The sequence below is a fragment of the Hippopotamus amphibius genome, chromosome 3 (assembly GCF_030028045.1).
Source record: "Hippopotamus amphibius kiboko isolate mHipAmp2 chromosome 3, mHipAmp2.hap2, whole genome shotgun sequence".
Taxonomy (NCBI): domain Eukaryota; kingdom Metazoa; phylum Chordata; class Mammalia; order Artiodactyla; family Hippopotamidae; genus Hippopotamus; species Hippopotamus amphibius.
The window spans coordinates 98,571,303-98,591,523 of NC_080188.1; the positions used below are offsets into that span (position 1 = coordinate 98,571,303).

Below are 20,221 nucleotides of genomic sequence, written 5' to 3' on the forward strand. Positions count from 1 at the left end.
GGTTGGAAGGTTCGCGAGCAGGGGTGACAGTTTGCTGACAGGAAGCACCAGGACACGGGGTCTGGAGCGGGACCAGGGAGGCCCGCGTCACTGGGGCCCCCCGCCGGCACGCTGCACCCCCACGCCTGGTGCGTCGCCTCGCACAGGTCCATCCCCACCCCGGCAGGCTCTGTGGCCCCAGAGATCTACCCCTCTGTGCTCCAGCGCGCTCCTGAGTCTTGTTTTGAATATTATTTTGCTGTCTACATCTTCAAGCTTTTCTTCCCAATTCTGCCCCCTAATAACCAGCCTCCCGACCGAGGTGGGATGGGGTGCCCTCTGTAGCTCCACCCGCCTGCACCTGGCAGCCCCTCTCCCCTTCACAGTGAGTGCCTGGCTCTCCAAGTCCACACTAGGGGGTCCTCCTGCCCCGCCCCCTACTACTCTGGCCCTTGGCCCTGAAAACCACCCCATCCCCGCCCCATACCCGCCCCCTCCACCAGACACTTTTGTTACAACTGCCTGGGGTCCCCTCCTCCAGCAGATGCCCCAGCCCGACCCCTAAGCCCAGTCGGTTGTCAGGGTGTAAATGCTAACCCGTAGCCCTCCTTCAGTCCCCACCCACCCACCTCCCAAATAAGAGCATCTCTCAGCCTTCCAAGCCCTCAGGTCTTGGGATCTCAAACCCAATAATGCACCAATTCAGATTCCCCAGCCCTGCCGCCTGTCTTCTGAGCTCCCTGGGTGAATCTTCCCCCATCGGCCACAGACGCCCCTCCTCCAGGAAGTCCACCGTCAAGCCAGCACCGAATCCTCCCTGTGCTCTTTCCCCAGGCACTGGCTCCAGGAAGAGGGGAGCTCTCAGGGAGGATGGAGCAGAGGTCGGGCTCTGCGCCGGAGGTGGGGACAGGTTCAAGCCACAGCGGGTCCGTGGGGCCCTGCAGTGCTGATAGAAGGCTCGCCCAGGATCCCAGGGTTTCCCTGGACGCTGAGCCACGAGGCAGGAGATCCGAGGTGGGGAGTGGGAGGGTCCACAGGGCCTCAGGGAGGCTGGGCACCGTTTGGGGACACCCGCAGCCCTCCCTGCCAAGAGGAGGGGGCAGCTCCACAGAACACCCTGGGGACCCTGCAGGCTGTGGAGAGCCGGGCAGAGGGGGGTCTGCCTGGCACCTCCCCTCCCTCCTGTGGCTCCGACCCCGCCAAAGCCCCTTCCCTTCCTCTGAGGCCCTGTCCTGCCACCCAGGGCCCCTCCACACGCCCTCCGCACCCCCCCTGCTGTCTGCCCCCCAAGGCCAGCTTCCCCAGTCAGGCCGCCCGGTCAGGTGGGCCCAGGTGGACTCGAGCGCAGGGCGGGCCGGCCCAAGCCCAGCGCCTCCAGGCGCTCTCGGCTCCGCACAGACTTGTCTCCCGGGATTTTTCCACACAAAACGCATCTCCCAGGGAAGCAACCGGTCTGATGAGCTCGCTGGGTGTGCAGGTCCCCACCCTGCCCTCCCGGGGCCCCTGCAGTCCTGCCCCACAGCGCGCCGGGCAGCTGTGCGGGGCCCAGCATGCAGCCCGGGACGCCTCAGCCCGCAGCAGTAGCCTCCGGGAAGAGCCCGGGGGCCGGCAGCATCCGGACCACCAGCAGGGTAGGTTGCCCACCATGCACGTCCCCTGAGCCTGGTGGCTGCACCCCAGGCCTCACCTTGACCTTTCTGGGGACTCTCCCCTCCCCCTCTCACCCCCCACACTGGCCTCTGAATCCCACCCCCAGTCCACATCCCAGCACTGACCTCACCCCTAGGGCTGCCTCCGGACTCGGACCCCGCCTCACCCCCAGGCCACTGCCCCCAGCCCCATTCCCACCTGGGACCATGTCTCCCGCCTTCAGGGGCCCAGGGCCCAGGGTCAGGGCCTCTCATGGGAGGGAGGGCCTGTTAGAGTGTCTCCATGGCAGCTTTTCCAGGGGAACCCAGGAGGCCCATGAGGCCACTCGGCCACCACCCCTGCAGCCCTCCTGAGCTCAGCCCCCGCCCCCACTCAGTCCACCAGGGGCCTGTCCTGGGTGCAAGTCAGGCCCACCCAGGAGGCCTTGGAGTGTGCGGGGCCAGCTGGTGGGGGCACTCCAGGGAGAACTTTTCAGGGCGAAGCCCCCTGAGCCTGGCCCTCCCGCTCCCACCTCTGACTCCTGGGCCTCCCCTCCCTGCACAAGCCCACCCCTCCTGGTCCCTGCTCGCCTGGACTCCTGGGCTCTTCCCTGCACATGCCAGGCCCTGAGCCCCCCGCCAGGGCAGAAGGGCCCCTCTGAGTCAGTCCCCTGGGGCAGCCCCGCCCGCCCCTGCCCAGCCGAGCCCTGACTCACGTGCTGGGAACAGCTGCCCACCCCCACAGCCTGGGGGGTAGGAACCCAGGAGGGGCGCCAGAGAGAGCCAAGCCAGCCCTTTGGAGGCCTCTGCAGGAGAGGGGGCCTGGGGGGACTTCTGGGGCCTACAGGATGGGGGTCTGTAGGGCCACGAGCCTGGGATGAGCCCACCTAGCCTCTTGCTTCGGGGGTCTCTTGGGCACTGAGGAGGATGAGGGCCCCATAGAGCCCCCTTCCACCGGAAAGCTCCACTCCAAGCCCTTTCTCCTCAGCTCTGTCCCTTAGCCCTCGGCCCCGGCCAGGCCTCTCTCCATCCTCATGGCTGTGCTGGTCCTTGGAGTTACCTGGAGCTGCCAGCTCCCCAGGGACGGCGAGCCCCGACCCTCAGACTCCCCAAGGTGGCCTCCCTCGGCCCTTCCCCAACACTCAGGACAGCAGGCCCCAAGAACCGGCTGTGCCTTCACAGGCTGGGAACAAAGAAGGGCCTGGACCCCTTCTGCCCTGTCCTGGGCTGGGCGGAAGGAGGGGGAACACACAGGGCCTGTTCTTCCTCCCAGATTCCACCTTAAGCAGGCGGTGGCCCCTCCCTCCCACCTGGCCCAGGTGTCCCCGCCCCTAGCTGAGCTCAGGGCTGGGCGGCGTCGGTCTCCGGGCCAGCCCTGGGTGAGGCCAGCGGGGAGGGGACTTCGGGGACAGGGCTGCGCGGGAAGAGACGGCAGAGACAGCTCAGGCTGGAGGTGGCGACCAGGCCCAGGCCAGGCAGACCCGGCCCCCGTGCCCACCGCCATGCAGGACGGTAACTTCCTGCTGTCGGCCTTGCAGCCCGAGACGGGCGTGTGCTCCCTGGCGCTGCCCTCAGACCTGCAGCTGGACCGACGGGGCGCCGAAGGGCCGGAGGCTGAGCGGCTGCGGGCGGCCCGCGTCCAGGAGCAGGTCCGCGCTCGCCTCCTGCAGCTGGGCCAGCAGGCTCGGCACAACGGGCTGGCTGAGCCCGACGGGGTAGCCGAGGTGGCCAGAGGTAGGTGGACACCGGCCGGGTGGGCACGGGATGGCAGGCGGAGGTGGCCCCAGTGGGCGTGGTGGTGTGAGGGCCAGAGGCTGCGGTGGGGCCGACTCTGGATTCAGCTCCCTGACTCACCCAGGCCCGCCTTGAGTCACCGCCCCACCCCGCCAGGCGTGGGAGAAGCCGTGGGTGGGGCCTCCAGCTCCCAGTAGGGGCCCTGGGGTCCTCCCTGCCAGCCAGCAGGGTCGGGCCCCACCTGCCCCTGGGCCCTGAGCCTCCCGCCCCTTGGGGGGGACACAGGAGAAGCGGCACATGGCCGCCAGCCAGGTCCACCTCTGTTGGCAAACCCGGAACACGGACGCATCCGGTCCCACATTGCATGGGCTCACACACGGTCTCAGAGACACGCAGACACACACATCAGTCCCCTAGACCTCCAGACTCTAGGGTCCACCCCCCACAGCAATGAGCAGACAGGTGAGGGGTGGGGTCTGGGACTCATGGAGGGGAGCCACTGCCTGTCTGGGCCAGGGTCTCCCTGTGGAATTGCAGGGGAGGGCCCTGCAGGAGTGACCCAGATTCTCCCGTGAGAGCAGCGGGTGGGGGTTGCCCCTTGGGGCCAGGCAGCCCCATGTAGGAATCCTGGTTCCACTGGCGCGTGTGTGTGTGTACGTTGAGTGTGTGAGTGTGTGTGAGCGTGCGTGTTGCAGCGAGTTCAGGGCACTTCTAGAAATGCCATGTCCTCTTTTGCCAGGAGGCAGCAACAGACACCAAGCTTAGACAGTAAGAGGAGCCTCCAGGATGTTAGGGGCCAAGACCCCAGTTCACAGTAGTTCCCGTCATGTTCAGGGGCCCTTTCCAGGACTGGCGGCCAGCTGCCGGTCAGGGAGAAGCGGGTCAGCCAGCACAGGGACCGCCGGGACCACCTGGATTCCTGTGTCCTCCCGTCCCTGGGCCTCAGCCTTGCTGGTGGCCGAGCTGGGTGCCCAGGGGTCATGGGGTAGAGGAGCAGGGAGGGGTTAATTACCACCCTGGCTACCCTGGCAATTAGGGGAAAGAGGATTATAATTTGGGGGTGGGGGTGAGGTCCCCAGGCTTGGGGGCGTGCCCCCCCCCAGGCTGAGCCTCACTAGAGTCAGAGGCTTAATAGCCCCTGCCCAGAAGCCTCATTAACCGGGGTGGGTCTGCGGAGCACCTGGGGCAGAGGTTGGGGGAGGGTTCAAGGGCCCCCTTCCCTTCACCACCACCCTGAATCCCTTCAGTCAAGTCTCTCTACCCTGGCCTTTCTGGGAGAGGACTCTTCCCCTCCAGGTGTGGCCACAGCAGGGCCTCTAGCGGAGGCTGAGCAGCCCAGGAACACCCTCCCCATCCAAATACTGTGCCCCTGGCATCGCCCGGGTGATGCCATCCCGGTCTGCTCTCTCTGCTCAGCCTGCTGACCTTTGCCCAGCTCTGCTCAGGGTGTTCTCAGCTCTTCCTACACACCCAAGCAGCCACACCCCCGCCTGTCCGTCCACCTACTCATTCAGTTGTCCATCCCTCCATCCTCCCAACTTAGACAGCCCTTCATGCCACAGTCAATCTGTTCATCCAACCACCCATCCTTCCAATGGTCCAAGCTGCCCTCCCCGCATCTCTCTACCCTCAGCCTGCCACTCACCCACCCATCCATCCACTTGCCACACAGTCGGGCGGGCACCAGTGCCCTCGGTCTGTGTGTGGCTGGGGCAGGTGCAGCTCTGCCAGGTGGGTCGGGGGCTGCGCCTCGGGGCACTGGTCCAGGGAGGCTGTGTGTCCTCGGCGAGCACAGCATCACATCTGTGTGACCAGCAGCACGGGGTGGGCCCCCAGGGGGTCAGTGTGGCTTCCTGGGGCGGGGGTCAGGCGTGGTGCCCCAGCAGGGATCGGGGAGCTGGTGAAGGAGGCCCTGGCACGCTCGCCAGGCAGCCGGGAGGTCAGCAGGGTGAGCACGTCTGCCCCCCCCGGGGGGCACAGCTGGAAGGGCCGGGGCTACAGGAGGGATGACGAGGCACCTGCCCGCGCGCCCACTGGGCTCCCCGCCAGGGCTCAGGGGAGGAGGGGAGGCAGGAGGCCGGAGTCTCACCATCGACCCAGCCAGGCTGCCCTGTCCCTGTCCGCAGGCGCGTCCCGGGCTCAGCACCACACCTTGCAAGCGGGCTTCAGCTCCCGCTCCCAGGGCCTGAGCGGGGATACTTCGGTGAGTGACAGCCCGGAGTCCTGTGAGGGAGGTTCTGGGCGGGGGGGCTCCAGGGTCAGGAAACTCAGCGCCCACTCACTGCCCTCCCCTCCCTACCCCACAGACCTTCCGGCCCATCGCCAAGCCCACCTACAGCCATGCCTCCTGGTCTTCCCGCTCGGCCGTGGACCTGAGCTCCAGTCACAGGCTGAGCTCAGCCCACAATGGGGGCAGTGCCTTTGGGGCCACAGGGTACAGGGGTGCCCAGCCCGCCATGCCCATGCCCACCCGGCCTAAGTCCTTCCACGAGCATGGGGAGAGAAGCCGGGCGGATTACGACACCCTTTCCCTGCGCTCGCTCAGGCTGGGGCCCGGGGGCCCGGACGACCGCTACAGCGTGGTGTCCGAGCAGCTGGAGCCAGCGCCCACCTCCACCTACAGAGCCTTCGGCTACGTGCGCCAGGCCAGCTCCAGCTCGGGCCGGGCTGGGGGCCTGGACTGGCCAGAGGCTGCTGAGGGGCCACCCAGCCGGACCATCCGTGCCCCCGCCATGCGGACCCTGCAGCGGTTCCAGAGCGGCCACCGCAGCCGTGTGGGGGCTGGGGGAGTGGCAGGGGGCATCCTGGAGCCCGTGACCCGGGCGCCATCTGTGCGCAGCCTCAGCCTCAGCCTGGGCGACTCAGGCCACCTGCCAGACATGCGGCGGCTGGACAGCTACAGTGGCCACCGCACCCTGCAAAGGCTCAGTAGCGGGTGAGCTGGGCCTGGCTGCGGGGAGGGGCTTTGGCCGTGACCCTGGTCCGGGATGGGTCAGCCTGACCCATCTCTTGTCTCTGCAGCTTTGATGACATTGACCTGCCCTCAGCAGTCAAGTACCTCATGGCCTCAGATCCCAACCTGCAGGTGCTGGGAGCAGCCTACATTCAGCACAAGTGCTACAGTGACGCAGCGGCCAAGAAGCAGGTGACCACTCCTGCTGACCACCCCCAGGGGCCCCCCTTCACTCCCTGTCCTCTGGTCTCTGAGCACTGCTCACTGATCCCCAAGCTGAAGGGGCAGACCCCGTGCTGCCCAGAGCCTCCCCAGCAGAGGACGGGCAGGAGGGATTGACTCGCACATGTCTGCACACACCTGCACACACCTGCCTGCACCTGCACGTGTCTGCACACACCTGCACACGCCTGCACACACGTGTGTCATGTGCACACGCGTGCTCACACCCGTGTGCCTGTGCCGCAGGCCCACAGCCTGCAGGCTGTGCCTAGGCTGGTGAAGCTCTTCAACCATGCCAACCAGGAGGTTCAGCGCCACGCCACGGGTGCCATGCGCAACCTGGTGTATGACGCTGCAGACAACAAGCTGGCGCTGGTGGAGGAGAACGGCGTCTTCGAGCTGCTGCGGACTTTGCGCGAGCAGGATGACGAGCTGCGCAAGAATGTCACAGGTGGCCCTGGCCCCGGCCCCGCCCGCGCACCTCGCTGCTCCTCCAGCCCTGCCCGCCCCGCCCTTTCCCTGGGTCCCCACGGCCTCCCCGAGCACGGCCCCCAGCCCCAGGCCCCACGTCCTCGGCGGCGTCCTCTCTGCTCTGCGGCAGCCCTGTGACCCTACTGTCACACCCAGGCCCTCCCCAGCGAGGCTCTTGGGTGAGGTTCCAGGTGCCAGGCAGGGCCCCCTTCCTGCCATCCCCGGGAGAGGCGGCCGGGCTGCAGGGCTGTCCCTGACCCTAGCCTCCGCCCACCTGCCACAGGCATCCTGTGGAACTTGTCCTCCAGTGACCACCTGAAGGACCGCCTGGCCCGAGACACGCTGGAGCAGCTCACAGACCTGGTGCTGAGCCCGCTCTCGGGGGCCGGAGGACCGCCCCTCATCCAGCAGAACGCCTCCGAGGCGGAGATCTTCTACAACGCCACCGGCTTCCTCAGGTGCGCCGGGCGGGGGCGGGGGCGGGGGAGGCCCGGAGAAGGGGCATTGGGATCTGAGGTCCGAATGACACAGAGGGGCTGGGAGAAGTGGGCAGACCTAGCGAGGCAGAGGCCCTGACGCGGGAGTGGAACCGGCCGCCAAGTATGGCCCCCAGTCAGATGTCAACAGACTGGGGGCTGCAGGCTCAGGTTTCCTTAAATTAGGAACTTGATCTGCCATTTATAGTCTCCCGCCCACACACACTTTGAGGAGTGGATGGGGGGTGGGCATGCAGAGGGGCCAGGGCAGCCCTGTCCTGCAGGGACCAGGAGCAGGCAGTGCCGGGGGTGGAGCCCAGCTCAGCGGGGAGGAGGGGATTGGTGCTCAGGAGCTCAGGCTTGGGTTTGAGTCCCTGTGGGGGTGGGTTCTGTTGGGGGCCCCTTTGGGGGCAGGCTCTTTTGTGGGGTCCCTGTGGGAGGTGGACTCTGCCTGGGGTCTCAGTGGGGGTCTCCGATCTGCCTCCACCCACAGGAACCTCAGCTCGGCCTCCCAGGCCACCCGTCAGAAGATGCGTGAGTGCCATGGGCTGGTGGACGCCCTGGTCACCTATATCAACCACGCCCTGGACGTGGGCAAGTGCGAGGACAAGGTGAGGGTTGGCCAGTGCCCCGGGGCCCGAGGGGCTCCAGCCTGCTCTGACCGAGGTCCACCCTCCGTCCGCAGAGCGTGGAGAACGCCGTGTGCGTGCTGAGGAATCTGTCCTACCGCCTGTATGATGAGATGCCGCCGTCGGCCCTGCAGCGGCTGGAGGGCCGGGGCCGCCGGGATGCGGCGGGGGTGCCGCCAGGAGAGGTGGTGGGCTGCTTCACACCGCAGAGCCGGCGGCTCCGAGAGGTGGGCACGGGCCTGGGCGGGTGGACGGGCGGGAGCAGGGGTCCTGGGCCGCCTCGGCTGACCCTCCGTGCGCTCCTGCCCAGCTGCCCCTCACAGCCGACGCGCTCACCTTCGCCGAGGTGTCTAAGGACCCCAAGGGCCTCGAGTGGCTGTGGAGCCCCCAGATTGTGGGGCTGTACAACCGGCTGCTGCAGCGCTGTGAGCTCAACCGGCACACAACGGAGGCTGCCGCTGGGGCGCTGCAGAACATCACCGCAGGCGACCGCAGGGTGAGGCGGCCTGGGGACCACACCTGGCCACACGCAGGGGACGCGAGTTGCTGGGGACGCATGGGGTGAACGGGGATGGGAGCCCGCCCTCCCGGACTTCACAGTGCGTCAGGGGAGCCAGAACTTCAGAGCAAGAGAGGAAGGCCGGAAGGAGGTGGCTGGAGGATGCCACCTCGGCCCCCGGCCCCCGGCCCCCAAGCAGAGCTGGCAGGACGAGAAGGTGGGGGCCATCTGAGGGGCAGAAGGAGCATGAGGTCCGTGCCCCAGACAGGACAGGCCTCAAGGGTCTGCAAGGATCTGGGTTCTGCACTGGGTTTGAGGGGGGTGCCTAGAGGTGTGGGCCAGGAGGGACCTGCTCAGGGCGCCAGCACCCGTGCTCACCAGCCCTCTCCTGCTGGCAGTGGGCGGGCGTGCTGAGCCGCCTGGCTCTGGAGCAGGAGCGCATCCTGAACCCGCTGCTGGACCGAGTTCGGACCGCTGACCACCACCAGCTGCGCTCACTGACCGGCCTCATCCGGAACCTGTCTCGCAACGCCAGGAACAAGGATGAAATGTGTAAGTCCAGCCGTCCCGAAGCCTGGGTGCTGCCTCCCCAGCAGGCTGGGCGCAGGCCTGGACTCCGTCTTTACTGCTGCCCCGCAGGCCGGCTTCTGTGGAGCCGGTGGACAGGCAGGCGCGCAAGCTCGTGGGGGAGCGGGGGATGACAGGTGCTGAGGTGGTGGGGGAGGGGGCCGATGGAGACTGACCTCCCCGACCTCCTGGCAGCCACCAAGGTGGTGAGTCACCTGATTGAGAAGCTGCCCGGCAGCGTTGGGGAGAAGTCTCCCCCAGCCGACGTGCTGGTGAACATCATAGCCGTCCTCAACAACCTGGTGGTGGCCAGTCCCGTGGCCGCCAGAGACCTGCTGTACTTCGATGGGCTCCGCAAGCTGGTCTTCATCAAGAAGAAGCAGGACAGGTCAGGGCCCGAGCCCCGCACCCACCCTGCCCCACCCCGCTCACCCTGCCTTCTGGCCGAGCCTGTCACCCCACTGACCCCTGCCCCCCACCCCCCAGCCCTGACAGTGAGAAGTCCTCCCGGGCGGCCTCCAGCCTCTTGGCCAACCTGTGGCAGTACAACAAGCTCCACCGTGACTTCCGGGCGGTATGTTCCCATGGTCCAGGGCAGGCGGGGCCGTGGGCGTGGCACATGGGCAGTGGACAGCAGGGGGGGACATGGGAACCCATGTGGTGCAGGGGACCCAGGAGACCGGGCCCCACTTCCAGCACCGCAGGGGGACGGGATGCGCAGCGGCACACGCCCTGACTCCAGGTCCCCACTCCACTGCAGAAGGGCTACCGAAAGGAGGACTTCCTGGGCCCGTAGGCGAAGCCTCCTTGGAGAAGGAGAATGTGATACGACCCAGCCTCCGAGGGAAGGGCTCAGCTCAGGGCTGCTCACCCGCCAGCCTGGAGGAGAAGGTGGATGATGGCCCAGGGCTCTCACTGGAGCCCCATCCACGTGCAACTTGAAGGCCTGGGCCACAGGGGAGGGGACGGGGGCTTGCAGCTTGGGGAACTGGCTTCTGCAGGGCAGGGTGTGGGACTGGGCTTGAGGCTGCCCTGATGTATGGAGTGGTGGCCAGGTCACGCTGCCAGAGGTGGTGCTGGCTGTGGCCCGGCGGTGCCTCGGGACAGCCAGCAGTGGGAATAAAGGTGGCCGTGAACACAGCAGCCACAGCCCCTCCCGCTTCTTTGGTTTGTCAGACCTGGGGGTCAGATCCAAGGACCCAGCAGTATTCACAACCATACCTGCCTCTGAGGACACTTCCCCCTGGGCCCATACACAGGTCTCTGCAGGCCAGGGGACCCTGGACAGGGAGGAGGTGGGTCTTGCAGCAGGAGAGCTGGTGGAGAGAGTGGAGGCAATGAGGCAGACAGCAGAGGCAGCCTCAGGCCAAACGAGACACAGATGCAGCAGCGCCAGGGACCTCGTGTGCAGAGGAATGACCACTCCTGGGGCTGCTGCGACCCCTACTGGCTTCCATGCTGCCCTGCTGGGCTGGGCTCACGTGGCAGAGGCACCCAGCACTCCTCCCTGCCCTGCCTTCCTGGGCCTGGGGGTGCCCTGACAGGTGCATCCATGCTGTCTGAGGCTTGGGATCCAGTAGGTTCTGGGACCCTCCGCATCTCATTAAGCCAGGCCATTTAGTTGTAAAGCTCCCACTGATATCTTTACAACAACAGGCTTTTTCTGCTCAGAAAAAAAAGCTCAGAACTTGAAGTTTCTAAGGGGCCTGCCCCCCAGGGGCTGTCTGCATCAGAGCGGGACTGGGGAGGGTCAGGGCCCCAGGCAGGGAGACCTGAGGAGGCCACTGTGAGACGTGCCTGAACTGGCTCAGGACAGAGGAGGATGGGGACAGGGTGGGCTTGAGTGGACGGCCAGATCTGGTGACCAGGTGGCCATGGGGTGAGAAAAGGGAGGGTCCAGGGCCCTGGAGTGCCTGAGACAGGAATGAGGGGCGTTCTGCCCAGAACACTGCATACCCTCTTCCTGCCCCAGGAGAAGAGAGACCAAGACCCAGGCAGGATTCAAAAGGACTTTATTTCTGGCACAAGGAGGGTCGCTGGGGCCACTCTCTTTCCCTGAGGTTCTGGAGCCACAAGTAGACAAGGCTCATGGTCCTGCTGAGTGGGAAAAAAACACCCCAGCCCTGCCCCCAGCTGTCCCGGGGACCCTGCTGCTCCAGGTGGATAGCTACACGTCATCCTCCGACACCAGACAATAGAAGTCCGTGCGGGCACTGTAGTTCCGGGAGCCGAGGTCCGACACGTCCACTTCGCTGCTGTGGCTCTCTCCAAGCGAGACCCCGCTTGCATGCGGTGGAGCTGACAGCTCCCCAAAGACAGGCCCTCGTACACCTGGGGAGGGGTACCGCCAGGCCTGAGGCTGGGCTGCCCACAGCCTGCCTTCTGTCAGGCCCACTCCCTGCTGCACCTGCTGCGCGGTGGCATTTGAGGTCCTGGAGGTCCCCAGGCAGGCCCTGGGGCTGACTACCTTCATGGAAGGAGGCAGTGGGAGGTGCTGGGGGTTAAGCCCCTGCATGGGCTACCGGGAGCAGTCCCCACCGTCCGGGCCCCTCTGGGGGCTCCTCCGCCTTACGCAGCCCCCCTCCAACTCAGGCTGAGCTTCTCAGGGCCAGGGGTGGGGCTGGTGGGCATACCCAGGTCCCCCTCGGGGTCGGGGTCCAGCTCCGGGTCCAGGGTCCGACCCTCTGGGACCCGGCCTCGCACAATCAGCATGGGGTCCTTGTCATCCTGTAGCCGGGTCTGGGGGTCCCCCTCCATCGTCCTGTACTGCACCTTCCGCGGCAGCGCCAACTGTAGCTCTTTCCAGAAGTCGGAGGAAGGCGTCTGGAGGCCACGTGGGGCAGCGAGCGTGTGTGAACAATGACAGGGATGGGGCTGCCAATACGGAAAGAACTCGGCCTCCCTGACCCCCCACAGCCCCCTCCTCCGGGCAGCTGGCCCCGGATGCCCCTCCTCGGCCACCCACACGCCCCGCGGCCCCGGCCCGCCTTCCGCACCACGGAACCGGGCCTCCAGAGCAGCAAGGTCACCAGGTGGCGGTGCTGGCGCAGCAGGCGGAGCGCGGGGTGCGCGGGGTCGCGCCGCTGGCCCTCGAAGGTGATAAAGATGGGTCTGCGCGTGAGCTCCAGCAGCCGGCACAGGCCCTCCCTGCGGGGGCGGCACCGTCAGGGGGGGCGCGGCCGGAACCCCCCCCCCAGCCCCGCGCGGAACCCACCGGAAGCTGTGGCTGCACCAGGCACGGCCCAGGAAGGCGTCGGACAGCACCACGACGAGGCGCCGACAACGGCTCAAGTTCACCAGAAGGTCTGCGGACGGCTCTGCGGGAACAGCGGCGTCGGCAGGGGCGGGGCGGAGGGAGGGAGCTCTCGGAGGGGCGGGGCCTGCGCCGGAACAGGGGCGGGGCCGTAACCCGGGGCGGAGGCGGGCCAGGGGGCGTGGCCCTGGGGAGACGGGGTCTGCGCCGGAACAGGGGTGGGACCCGAGGCGAGATGGGGAGGTGCCTGCGGCCGCGACCGGGGCGGGACGTCGCGGTACCCGCGCGGGGCAGGAGGTCGCGGTCGTCCAGGAAGAGCTTGTAACCCCGACGCCGCTCCAGCTGCGGCTTCAGGATGAAGTTCACGAACTTCCGGTCCTCGGGGCTGTCGCTGTAGGAGACGTAGGCGTCGTAGAGCTTCCCATCTGCGGACGGCGACGGATCAGCGCGGCCACTTCCCAGGCCTGGGCCTGCCGCCCTCGGGTTCCCCGAAACCCACCTCATTGTGCCACAGGCGCCAGGCCAGCCCTCCAGACGCAGACCCAGCAGATCCCAGCCCCGGGCCCCGCCTAGACCCCGCCTCAGCACAGGATTCCAAGTGGAGCCCTGGAACCAGGATACGGTGCCCCCCTTCTGCCGGCCCTGTGCCCTGCTGGGCTGCACAGACACCCCTCCAGGGACGGATGCCTCCTAACCCCCACCTCCAGAGCCAATGCCCCCACCCAGAGCTGAGCCTAGGGAGGCCACGTGGCTGACTGCCCCTCCCCATCCATCAGCCCCACGAACCGTTCATCTCCACCTCCCCATATGTGTCTTGGTACCAGAGCAGTACATTTAGTCGACACTTCACATATAGCAGTGCTGCCAGGAGCAGGACCAGCAGGACTAGGAGTGAGGCCAGCACCGCGGGCAGATGTCCGGCCAAGCCTGGGGACAGACGCTGTCTGAGCCACCCCAGCATCCTCCAAGCCTAGAGGCACCCCAGGCCTTCCTCCTACCTTCCACCCCACTGGACCCCCCTCACCAGCTCTCCAAAGAATGAAGGAAGGGGAGCTGATATTCTGGATGGTGCAGGTGAAGGTCCCGAAGTCCTCAGCAGTGGTCAGGTTAATCCCCAGGACACTGGACACAAGCACCTCTGACCAGTTGGCCTTGACCCTGGGGAGAACAGGCCCCACCCCCTCACCTAGGGCCCGAGAGCATCACTGGACACCCTGGAACCCCACTTATCAGGGACTCACCCAAAGAGGCTGCAGATTTGGGCCTCCTGGGCAGTCCTTGGACCATAAGCTACGAGAAATGGCCTGAACATTAAGGGGGTGTGGATCTCTTTTGGAACCATCACCCTGATCCTGGGTCTGGGTCCTGGGGGAGGTCCTCAGATCCCAGGCTTGACCCAAAGGTCAGTGAGTAGTTCAGGCTATAGGACTCTGCTGGTACCCATGACCTGGGCAGTCTACAAGGTGAGCGTCTAAAGGGGGCATCTGTCCCTGCAGTCACTGACTCTTAGTCTGCATCCAGAGTGGCACTCTGCCCATGTCAGGTCTTGCCAGTCACTCCCCAGCCCACGTCCAGGTGATTACAGACCAGAGTGTAGGTCAGAGAGGCCACTGGTCATGGGTATATCCAGCATGGTCACCTGACCCTGGACACCCTCATCTCTTACCAGGAGTCCTCATGGAGGTCATAGTGGCTTCGGTTGCCCAGCAGCAGCCCATCTTTCAGCCACTGGACCGAGGGCAGGGGGCAGTGGGGCCCAGAGACCACCGAGGCCGTGCAGTTCAGAGTGACCACACTGCCCAGGGCAGGCCCCAGGACCTGGTTTCCAGATGGGGAGAGGAAATCAGGGGCCCTGTCGCAGGCTCCTGCAGAGAGAGGACCCAGCGGGTTAGCTGTGCCCACGATTCCAGCCTCCCACTGTCCACAGATGGTCTGTGGGCCAGGGAAAAACCAAGGTGGCCAGTGGCATGTGCTGCTTGGTAACCACACCATGTCTGTCCACAAGTCCCATGGGGGACAGAGCCTGGTGCTGGGCACGTCTTCCCCCAGCAGAGCTGCCTGCCCTGGATGTGGCTGCCCTGTCCTCAGAGAGGATGTTAGCATGGAGGGCAGTGGCCAGAGTCATGGCTGAGCTGACCCAGCCCCCTGACCCCCAAGCCCAGAAGGGCCCGCCTAGCTGCCTGCCCACCCAGGGCATGAGCCAGCACATGTTTCCTGTGTGCACCTGTCACCCACTACTATGATGCCCAGGCCCTGGCCCCTCTGCTGGACACTGGTGGTGTGAGCGACTCGGGGTTGGACGTGCCAGCACCTTCCACCTGGTGTGGGAGTTGGGGGTTCCAGGACCCTCTACTCCTGGCACAGGCAAGCCTTCTCACCTCCCCGAGATCTGAACTTTCTCATCTTTAAATTGGGGCAATGAGCCAGAGCCGGCAGTCAGAGAAGACCGCCATCATCTTGGTAGTGTGGTCTCCCAGCAGCCCACGTCTATCTATTGGCCCCCAATAACCCCCACCAGTGCCCACTCCCAGGATCCCTGGGCTTTACTGACCCCCCATGAGCTGGTCTAGAGGCCTTGGGCAGGAGAGGGCGAGGGCCCATCCTAACCATAGGGTCAGGACCCCGGGCCATGGGGGAGGGGCACACAGAGGACTTTGTACCCCTGGCTTGAGGCCAAGCAGAGAAGCCAGGCCACACTGCAGTGTGGAGCCAGCCTGAGGGGCAGGAGGTGGGAGTGGAGCCCATGCCCAACCCTCTCTGACCGTCTACCTGCCATAGTCTGGCTGGAGCCTCCTCGAGGCAGGCTGGACACGGGTGCCACCCACAGCTCCACGGGGCTTCTTGGCCAAACAGACTGATCCCCCAAGGGCTGGGCAAGATTCACTCTCTCTCCTTGTGGCCGGTCAGTCAGGGCACCAGGACGGGTCAGAGGCTGCCGCCATCCCCAGGAGCAAGTTAAACAAGAACAGGATGAGTTAACGTGTAACTCTGGCCACGGAAGCGCTGCCTCTGTCCCAGCGGCCTTGTGGAAGCCGCAGAGCACTGGGCACAGCCTAGAGTGAACTTCATCTGCCTCAGGGACACCGCGATGGCCCCGGGTGGGAGAGCACCCCCGGCACCCTTCGTGAGGCCAGGAGTTGACCTCGTTCCCAGGTCCCCTAGGACAGGGCTGTCACATGCAGGCGGAGGGGCTGCAGTACAGCCACACTCAGCCTGTACTGAGGCTCTGGGGGGCTTGGGGGTCGTGAGTGCTGGGCTGCCTGACCGAGCCTCTCTCCCAGCCATGGGGTTTTATTCTAGACCCAGTTCTGGGTGTGGACCCAGCACTTGAGGCTGCGCTGGGCTGAGGTGTTGAGGCCGGAGGGGCAAGCGGGGGTCAGGCTGGTCTCACGGGGCAGCCCTCCTTCTGGGTCCTGTGCTGGTGCCCCCCCCCATCTGTCATCTTCAAACCCAGAGACTTTTGTCCACATTGTCCATCTAGTTCTCCAAGGGAAGCCCACACCCACCCACAGGTGACCTTTCTCTCCTACGCGGGGTCTGAGACCACTCCCAGCCACACTGGCAGCAGCCACACACACCCCTTGACACAAAAGCTCTACAGTGACCTCGGCTGAAAGGCAGGGGCGCAAAGCCCCAGCGTTGGAGGCTTCAAGGAAGCCTCCTTGGCAGCCGGGCCTCGGGCACCTCCTCCCTGGCACCCAGCTATTTTCTGGGCATCTAGTCCCCTCCCTCCTTCCTGCTAAGTGGACACACCGGGGCCCTGGCTCCTTCAGGCCCTCGTCCCCACCTGAGGGGCCCCTGAGGCTTTTCAGGGACAAGTCTTAGCCCACCCCCCATTCCTTCCGCACGGGCGACCCAATGTGGATCCGTGATCAGCTGGAAGCCCCTGGTTTGCCTGGGCTAGAATTTCTTCAGAAGCAGGGGGAGCATCAGGCTTCCGGGGGCGGGGCGGGGTGGGGGGTGCTGGTGCAAAGGGGCCTGCCAGAAGCCCTTTGAGTGGAGGGCAGTCCTGCGGAGGTCCTTGAAGCAGGAGAACCAGCCCACTGAGGGCTGTGGGAGGCGGGTCCCAGGGCAACCCCTGCAGTGGCCCCTTGGCCTCTGCAAGCTCAGAAGACCACCTACCCCTGGAAAGGCAACCTCAGACCCTCCTGGAAGTTAAGGCCAAACCACATGGCCAGGAGACAGGTGTCCCCCTGCACACCCTCCCTCTCCTCTGTACAGTCTCCGTGGTACACCCAGCCCCTGCACACCCCACACGTGCCTGCACTAAGCTCTTGGTCCCTGTACACACGTGCACACACGCACACCCCCCGTGCCTCTGACACTGGCGGTCCATACACCTGGCAGGCACAGCACACACTTGCAACAGTTCCCACAGGGCACACAGCATCTGCACACACCCTGCACCACACACACTGCACCTCACACCCACCCGCGGCCTCCCATCACCCCTCGCCCTCTCAGGCACACACGCACCACACACACATGTGCACACACAAGCCACATGCTTCACGGGCCTCCCCTCAGCCAGGCCTGATTTTGAGGACAGGCCTCAGGCGGGGAAAGGCATCCGAGGACAAGCACATAGGTTCACGCCTAGCAGCAAGGGCACAAAGTCACCTGGTTCCAGCTCTTTCCTCCTGAGGAGGGGACGTCCGTCACCGAGGTCATTGACGTGTGCTTGGGAGCAAACTCTTTGCTCGGCTGGGCCCCCAGCCCAGTCCAAAGCACCACGGCTGCCCCGGACGCATCGCCAAGCACAGCGACGACCTGGCTTTTGTTTGTGTGTTTTAATCAGAACTTTCCCCGTAGCTTCCTGGCTCTGCAGTCACATCCTCTCCTCAACCTAAACCCCACCCAGGCACCTACCCTCCTCCCCGGCGGGCTGGCGGGCAGTCGCTGGTTCTCCCCGCCAGCCCCGCCTGCCCCACTCTTCCTGTAACTCTGAGTCAAGCGGCTCCTTCCTCTGAGGCCCGCCCCAGCCCACCCCAGCACCAGCACCGTCCTTCCCTTCCTGAGGCGAGGCCTGGGAGGGGCAGAGGTGGCAGGAGGGCTGGGGCCCACAGTGATATGTGCGGGTCCTGGCCAGCAGACCCCCAGTCAGGGCTGTCCAACACACACGAGGAGCTGGGCAGTATGGCCTACTTCCCGGACACCCCCTACAGTCCCAACACCCAGGAGAAGGGGGGGTCTCCATGTAGCTCCCTTGGACCCAGTGTGCAGCCCCAATATATCTCTGACCTCTGACCTGCCAGGGTGATGGGCTCCTGTGGGAATTCTCGCCAATAACCAGGCCTTGAGCAGGGCTCTCTGGCCCCCTCCTGTCCACCTCTCAGGTGTAGCCCCCAAATGGTGAGCAGTTACAAGGGGGCTCAGGTAGGCCCACTTTTCTAGATAAGGAAGCAAACAGAAGGTCTCAGCGAGACTCCCAGTTCTGCGCCCAGGTGGGGGGCAGCCGACTTCTGTTGTCACCACAGACTCCCCTGCACCCCTACCCTGGACTGACCTGGGACTCAGGGCCCAGCACTGGTGGCTGATGGCGCTGCTCACAGCAATCAGGCAGGGTCCCCTGCGGTCCCTGTCCCTGCCCTTACTTCCCCGGGACAGAGCCTTCCAGTGGAGCATCCTCACTTCGGCATCAGCTTTCCTACATCCTTAATCTGACCCTGTCCAAGGCCCCCTGCGGAACCCCCCTGTGGCCTGCAAGACCCTTGGGTGATGGTGCGTCTTGGGCTCAGGGTCCCCTAAGACTGGAGGGAGACCTGACTGCTCCCCTTCCCCGCTCAGTCGCAGCTCCTCCAAGGTGCCCCAGTGGGCCCTGAGGCTAAGTGGGCCGCACAGCACCTGATAGACAGGTCAGTGGCTGCCAGCCAGTGACCTGCCCGGGAGCGCCCAGGCAGCAGGCAAAGAGCTAGGTTCTCTCCGGTGTCCCCACCAGCCTTGCTGCCTCTCCAAGCCCCTGCCAGGCTGCCTGCCACTCTGCAACCCCACCTGCACCACCATCTCACAGCCGCGACTGGGCGTCCCGCCCGCTTTGCTAACGTCCACCCTCACCCTCCCTCGTCTCCCAGGCCCACTCCCCAAAGTGGGCAGAAAACCCCACACGGCCTCAGGCACCCTCGAGGCCGGCCCTTCGGAACGCGAGCCCGCCCCTTGCACCGCCCACCGCGCTCGGCCGCACCCGCGAGGTTCCTAGTAGGCCTCCGCCCCGCCCGCCCGCCGCCGGTCCCCGCGCCCTGCCGTCTGGTTTGCTGCTCGGCACCCGCGTCCCGGCGACTGCCCCGCATCTGGGCCGAGCGGCCGCTGGGCGCCTGGCGCGTGCGGGCTCCCCGGGCGTCTCCCCGGAAGGAGAGAACGCGCACCGAGGGCTGCGGCCCCGCGAGCCGGGAGGCCCCTCCTGCGCCCCCGAGCCCGCCACACACCCCCACCCGCGCCGCGCCTTCCCGGAGGAGCGGACCAGCCGTGTTACCCCCGGCCTCCAGGTGCCGTGAGCGGGGGGCGCGGCGCGCGGCAGGACGCGCGGGGGGCGGGCGGGGCGCGGACGGCGGTAGCTCCGCCCCGTACCGGGTGCGCGGCGTCTCCGCCCCCGGCGCTCGGCGAGGCCTCGGGCCTGCGCTCCGGCTGTGCGGCGGAGGCGGGGTGCCCGCGCCCCGCGGCGCCCCCGGTCCCCCCGCTGGCCGAGGACCACGTCGGGCGGAGCGGAAAGAGCAGCCCTCGCCCCCGCAAGGCCCGTGGGGCCGGCACCGGGTGAGCCCGGGCTTCCGGGCGGCGGGCCCGGCTCCGGGGCGCTTCCTGCGGAACTGCGGCCGCCGCGGCCCGGAGGCTCCCCGGAGCGAGAGGCGCCTCGGGCCCCGCAGCTCCGGGCCCGCCCCGGACTCTCGGGAGCCAGCGACCTCCCCTCCCCTCCGCGGGCAGCAGCCGCGGTCGCCACTCACCCGCTGCCAAGACCCGAGGCTCGCGCGGCCGCGGGGGCGGAGCGGCTCACCTGGGCCAGGTGCGCAGCGGCGACAGCCCCAGCGGCGGCAGCGGGTGCGGCCCCGCCCAGCAGCCGGCACGAAGGCGGACCCGAGTGTCCCGCTGTGCGCCCCGGGCTGGTGCTCGAGACTGTCCTGCGCCTGGCCTCCTGGAGCCTCGGCCGCCGCGCCCGGGGGCAGAGGCCAAACCGGCCCGACCAGCCCGGAGAGTCCGGTGCCCGGGGGACTCCTCAGAAATTCCATCGTCCCCAGGGGCACCTAGTGCGGTTCTGCCCCTCCCCAAGCTCTTCCTCTTTCTCCAGGAAGCCTGCTTTGACTCCCGCTCCTAAACCCTAGGTGCAGGGAGGGTAAGCCCTCTGTAAGGCACCCCTCCCTCCCTTGGAAGCCCACGGAAAACCGGAGCATGTGGCGGAGGTACCACATTCCCGGCCCCTCCCCATCAGGCCTGTTGCCCAGCTAGCTCTGAGGGCAGACGTAATCTGCCAGAGGGCTGGAAATCTGCACAGAGAAGTTTTATTTTATTATAGAAAATCATGCCGGTTGAGGGGAGCCAGCGCGGTGGGGCAGGATCTGGGGCCCAGAAGTTAGAGGGAGGCCCCGGAAACTGGGCCAGTTTTCCCGCGTTGTGACTGCAGGAGAAGCTCGCCCATCTCCTGCCCCCCTCCCCCGCCCCAGTTCTATGGGTGGCAGGCAGGGGTCACTCAGAGCTCAGACACCCCAAACATATAGGGGCTCCCAGGACCCCCACATATACGTGGGTCTTCTTAAAGCCCCCTGGGCATGTACACACACACACACACACACACACACACACACACACACACACACACACACAC

General features: G+C 66.3%; 2 protein-coding genes across 10 annotated transcripts; one reads left to right on the plus strand and one right to left on the minus strand.

Moving 5' to 3' along the window:
- The first annotated feature begins 1,420 nt into the window (after positions 1 to 1,420).
- On the plus strand, positions 1,421 to 10,298 carry PKP3 (plakophilin 3). The gene is made up of 14 exons (XM_057728619.1): positions 1,421 to 1,610; positions 3,146 to 3,341; positions 5,468 to 5,544; positions 5,648 to 6,276; positions 6,363 to 6,486; positions 6,763 to 6,967; positions 7,271 to 7,445; positions 7,957 to 8,074; positions 8,149 to 8,319; positions 8,403 to 8,588; positions 8,990 to 9,143; positions 9,354 to 9,546; positions 9,645 to 9,732; positions 9,919 to 10,298. The coding sequence occupies exons 1-14, from the start codon at positions 1,530 to 1,532 to the stop codon at positions 9,952 to 9,954; spliced, it is 2,433 nt and encodes an 810-aa protein (XP_057584602.1). The 5' UTR covers positions 1,421 to 1,529; the 3' UTR covers positions 9,955 to 10,298.
- An 857-nt stretch (positions 10,299 to 11,155) lies between these two features.
- On the minus strand, positions 11,156 to 19,806 carry SIGIRR (single Ig and TIR domain containing). 9 transcript variants are annotated; one of them, XM_057726394.1, is made up of 10 exons: positions 19,347 to 19,795; positions 15,181 to 15,343; positions 14,078 to 14,276; positions 13,436 to 13,569; positions 13,198 to 13,338; positions 12,693 to 12,836; positions 12,373 to 12,475; positions 12,155 to 12,305; positions 11,792 to 11,981; positions 11,156 to 11,489 (listed from the first exon to the last, which is right to left on the minus strand). In XM_057726394.1, exons 1-10 carry the CDS (start codon positions 19,626 to 19,628, stop codon positions 11,326 to 11,328), a joined length of 1,671 nt encoding a protein of 556 aa, XP_057582377.1. In that variant the 5' UTR covers positions 19,629 to 19,795; the 3' UTR covers positions 11,156 to 11,325. The 9 variants fall into 9 exon arrangements, with proteins under 9 accessions (XP_057582377.1, XP_057582380.1, XP_057582376.1 ...); XM_057726397.1 differs by lacking the exon at positions 19,347 to 19,795 and adding an exon at positions 17,032 to 18,910; XM_057726393.1 differs by lacking the exon at positions 12,155 to 12,305 and having other exon boundaries at positions 12,373 to 12,836; positions 19,347 to 19,806.
- Positions 19,807 to 20,221: the final 415 nt, after the last annotated feature.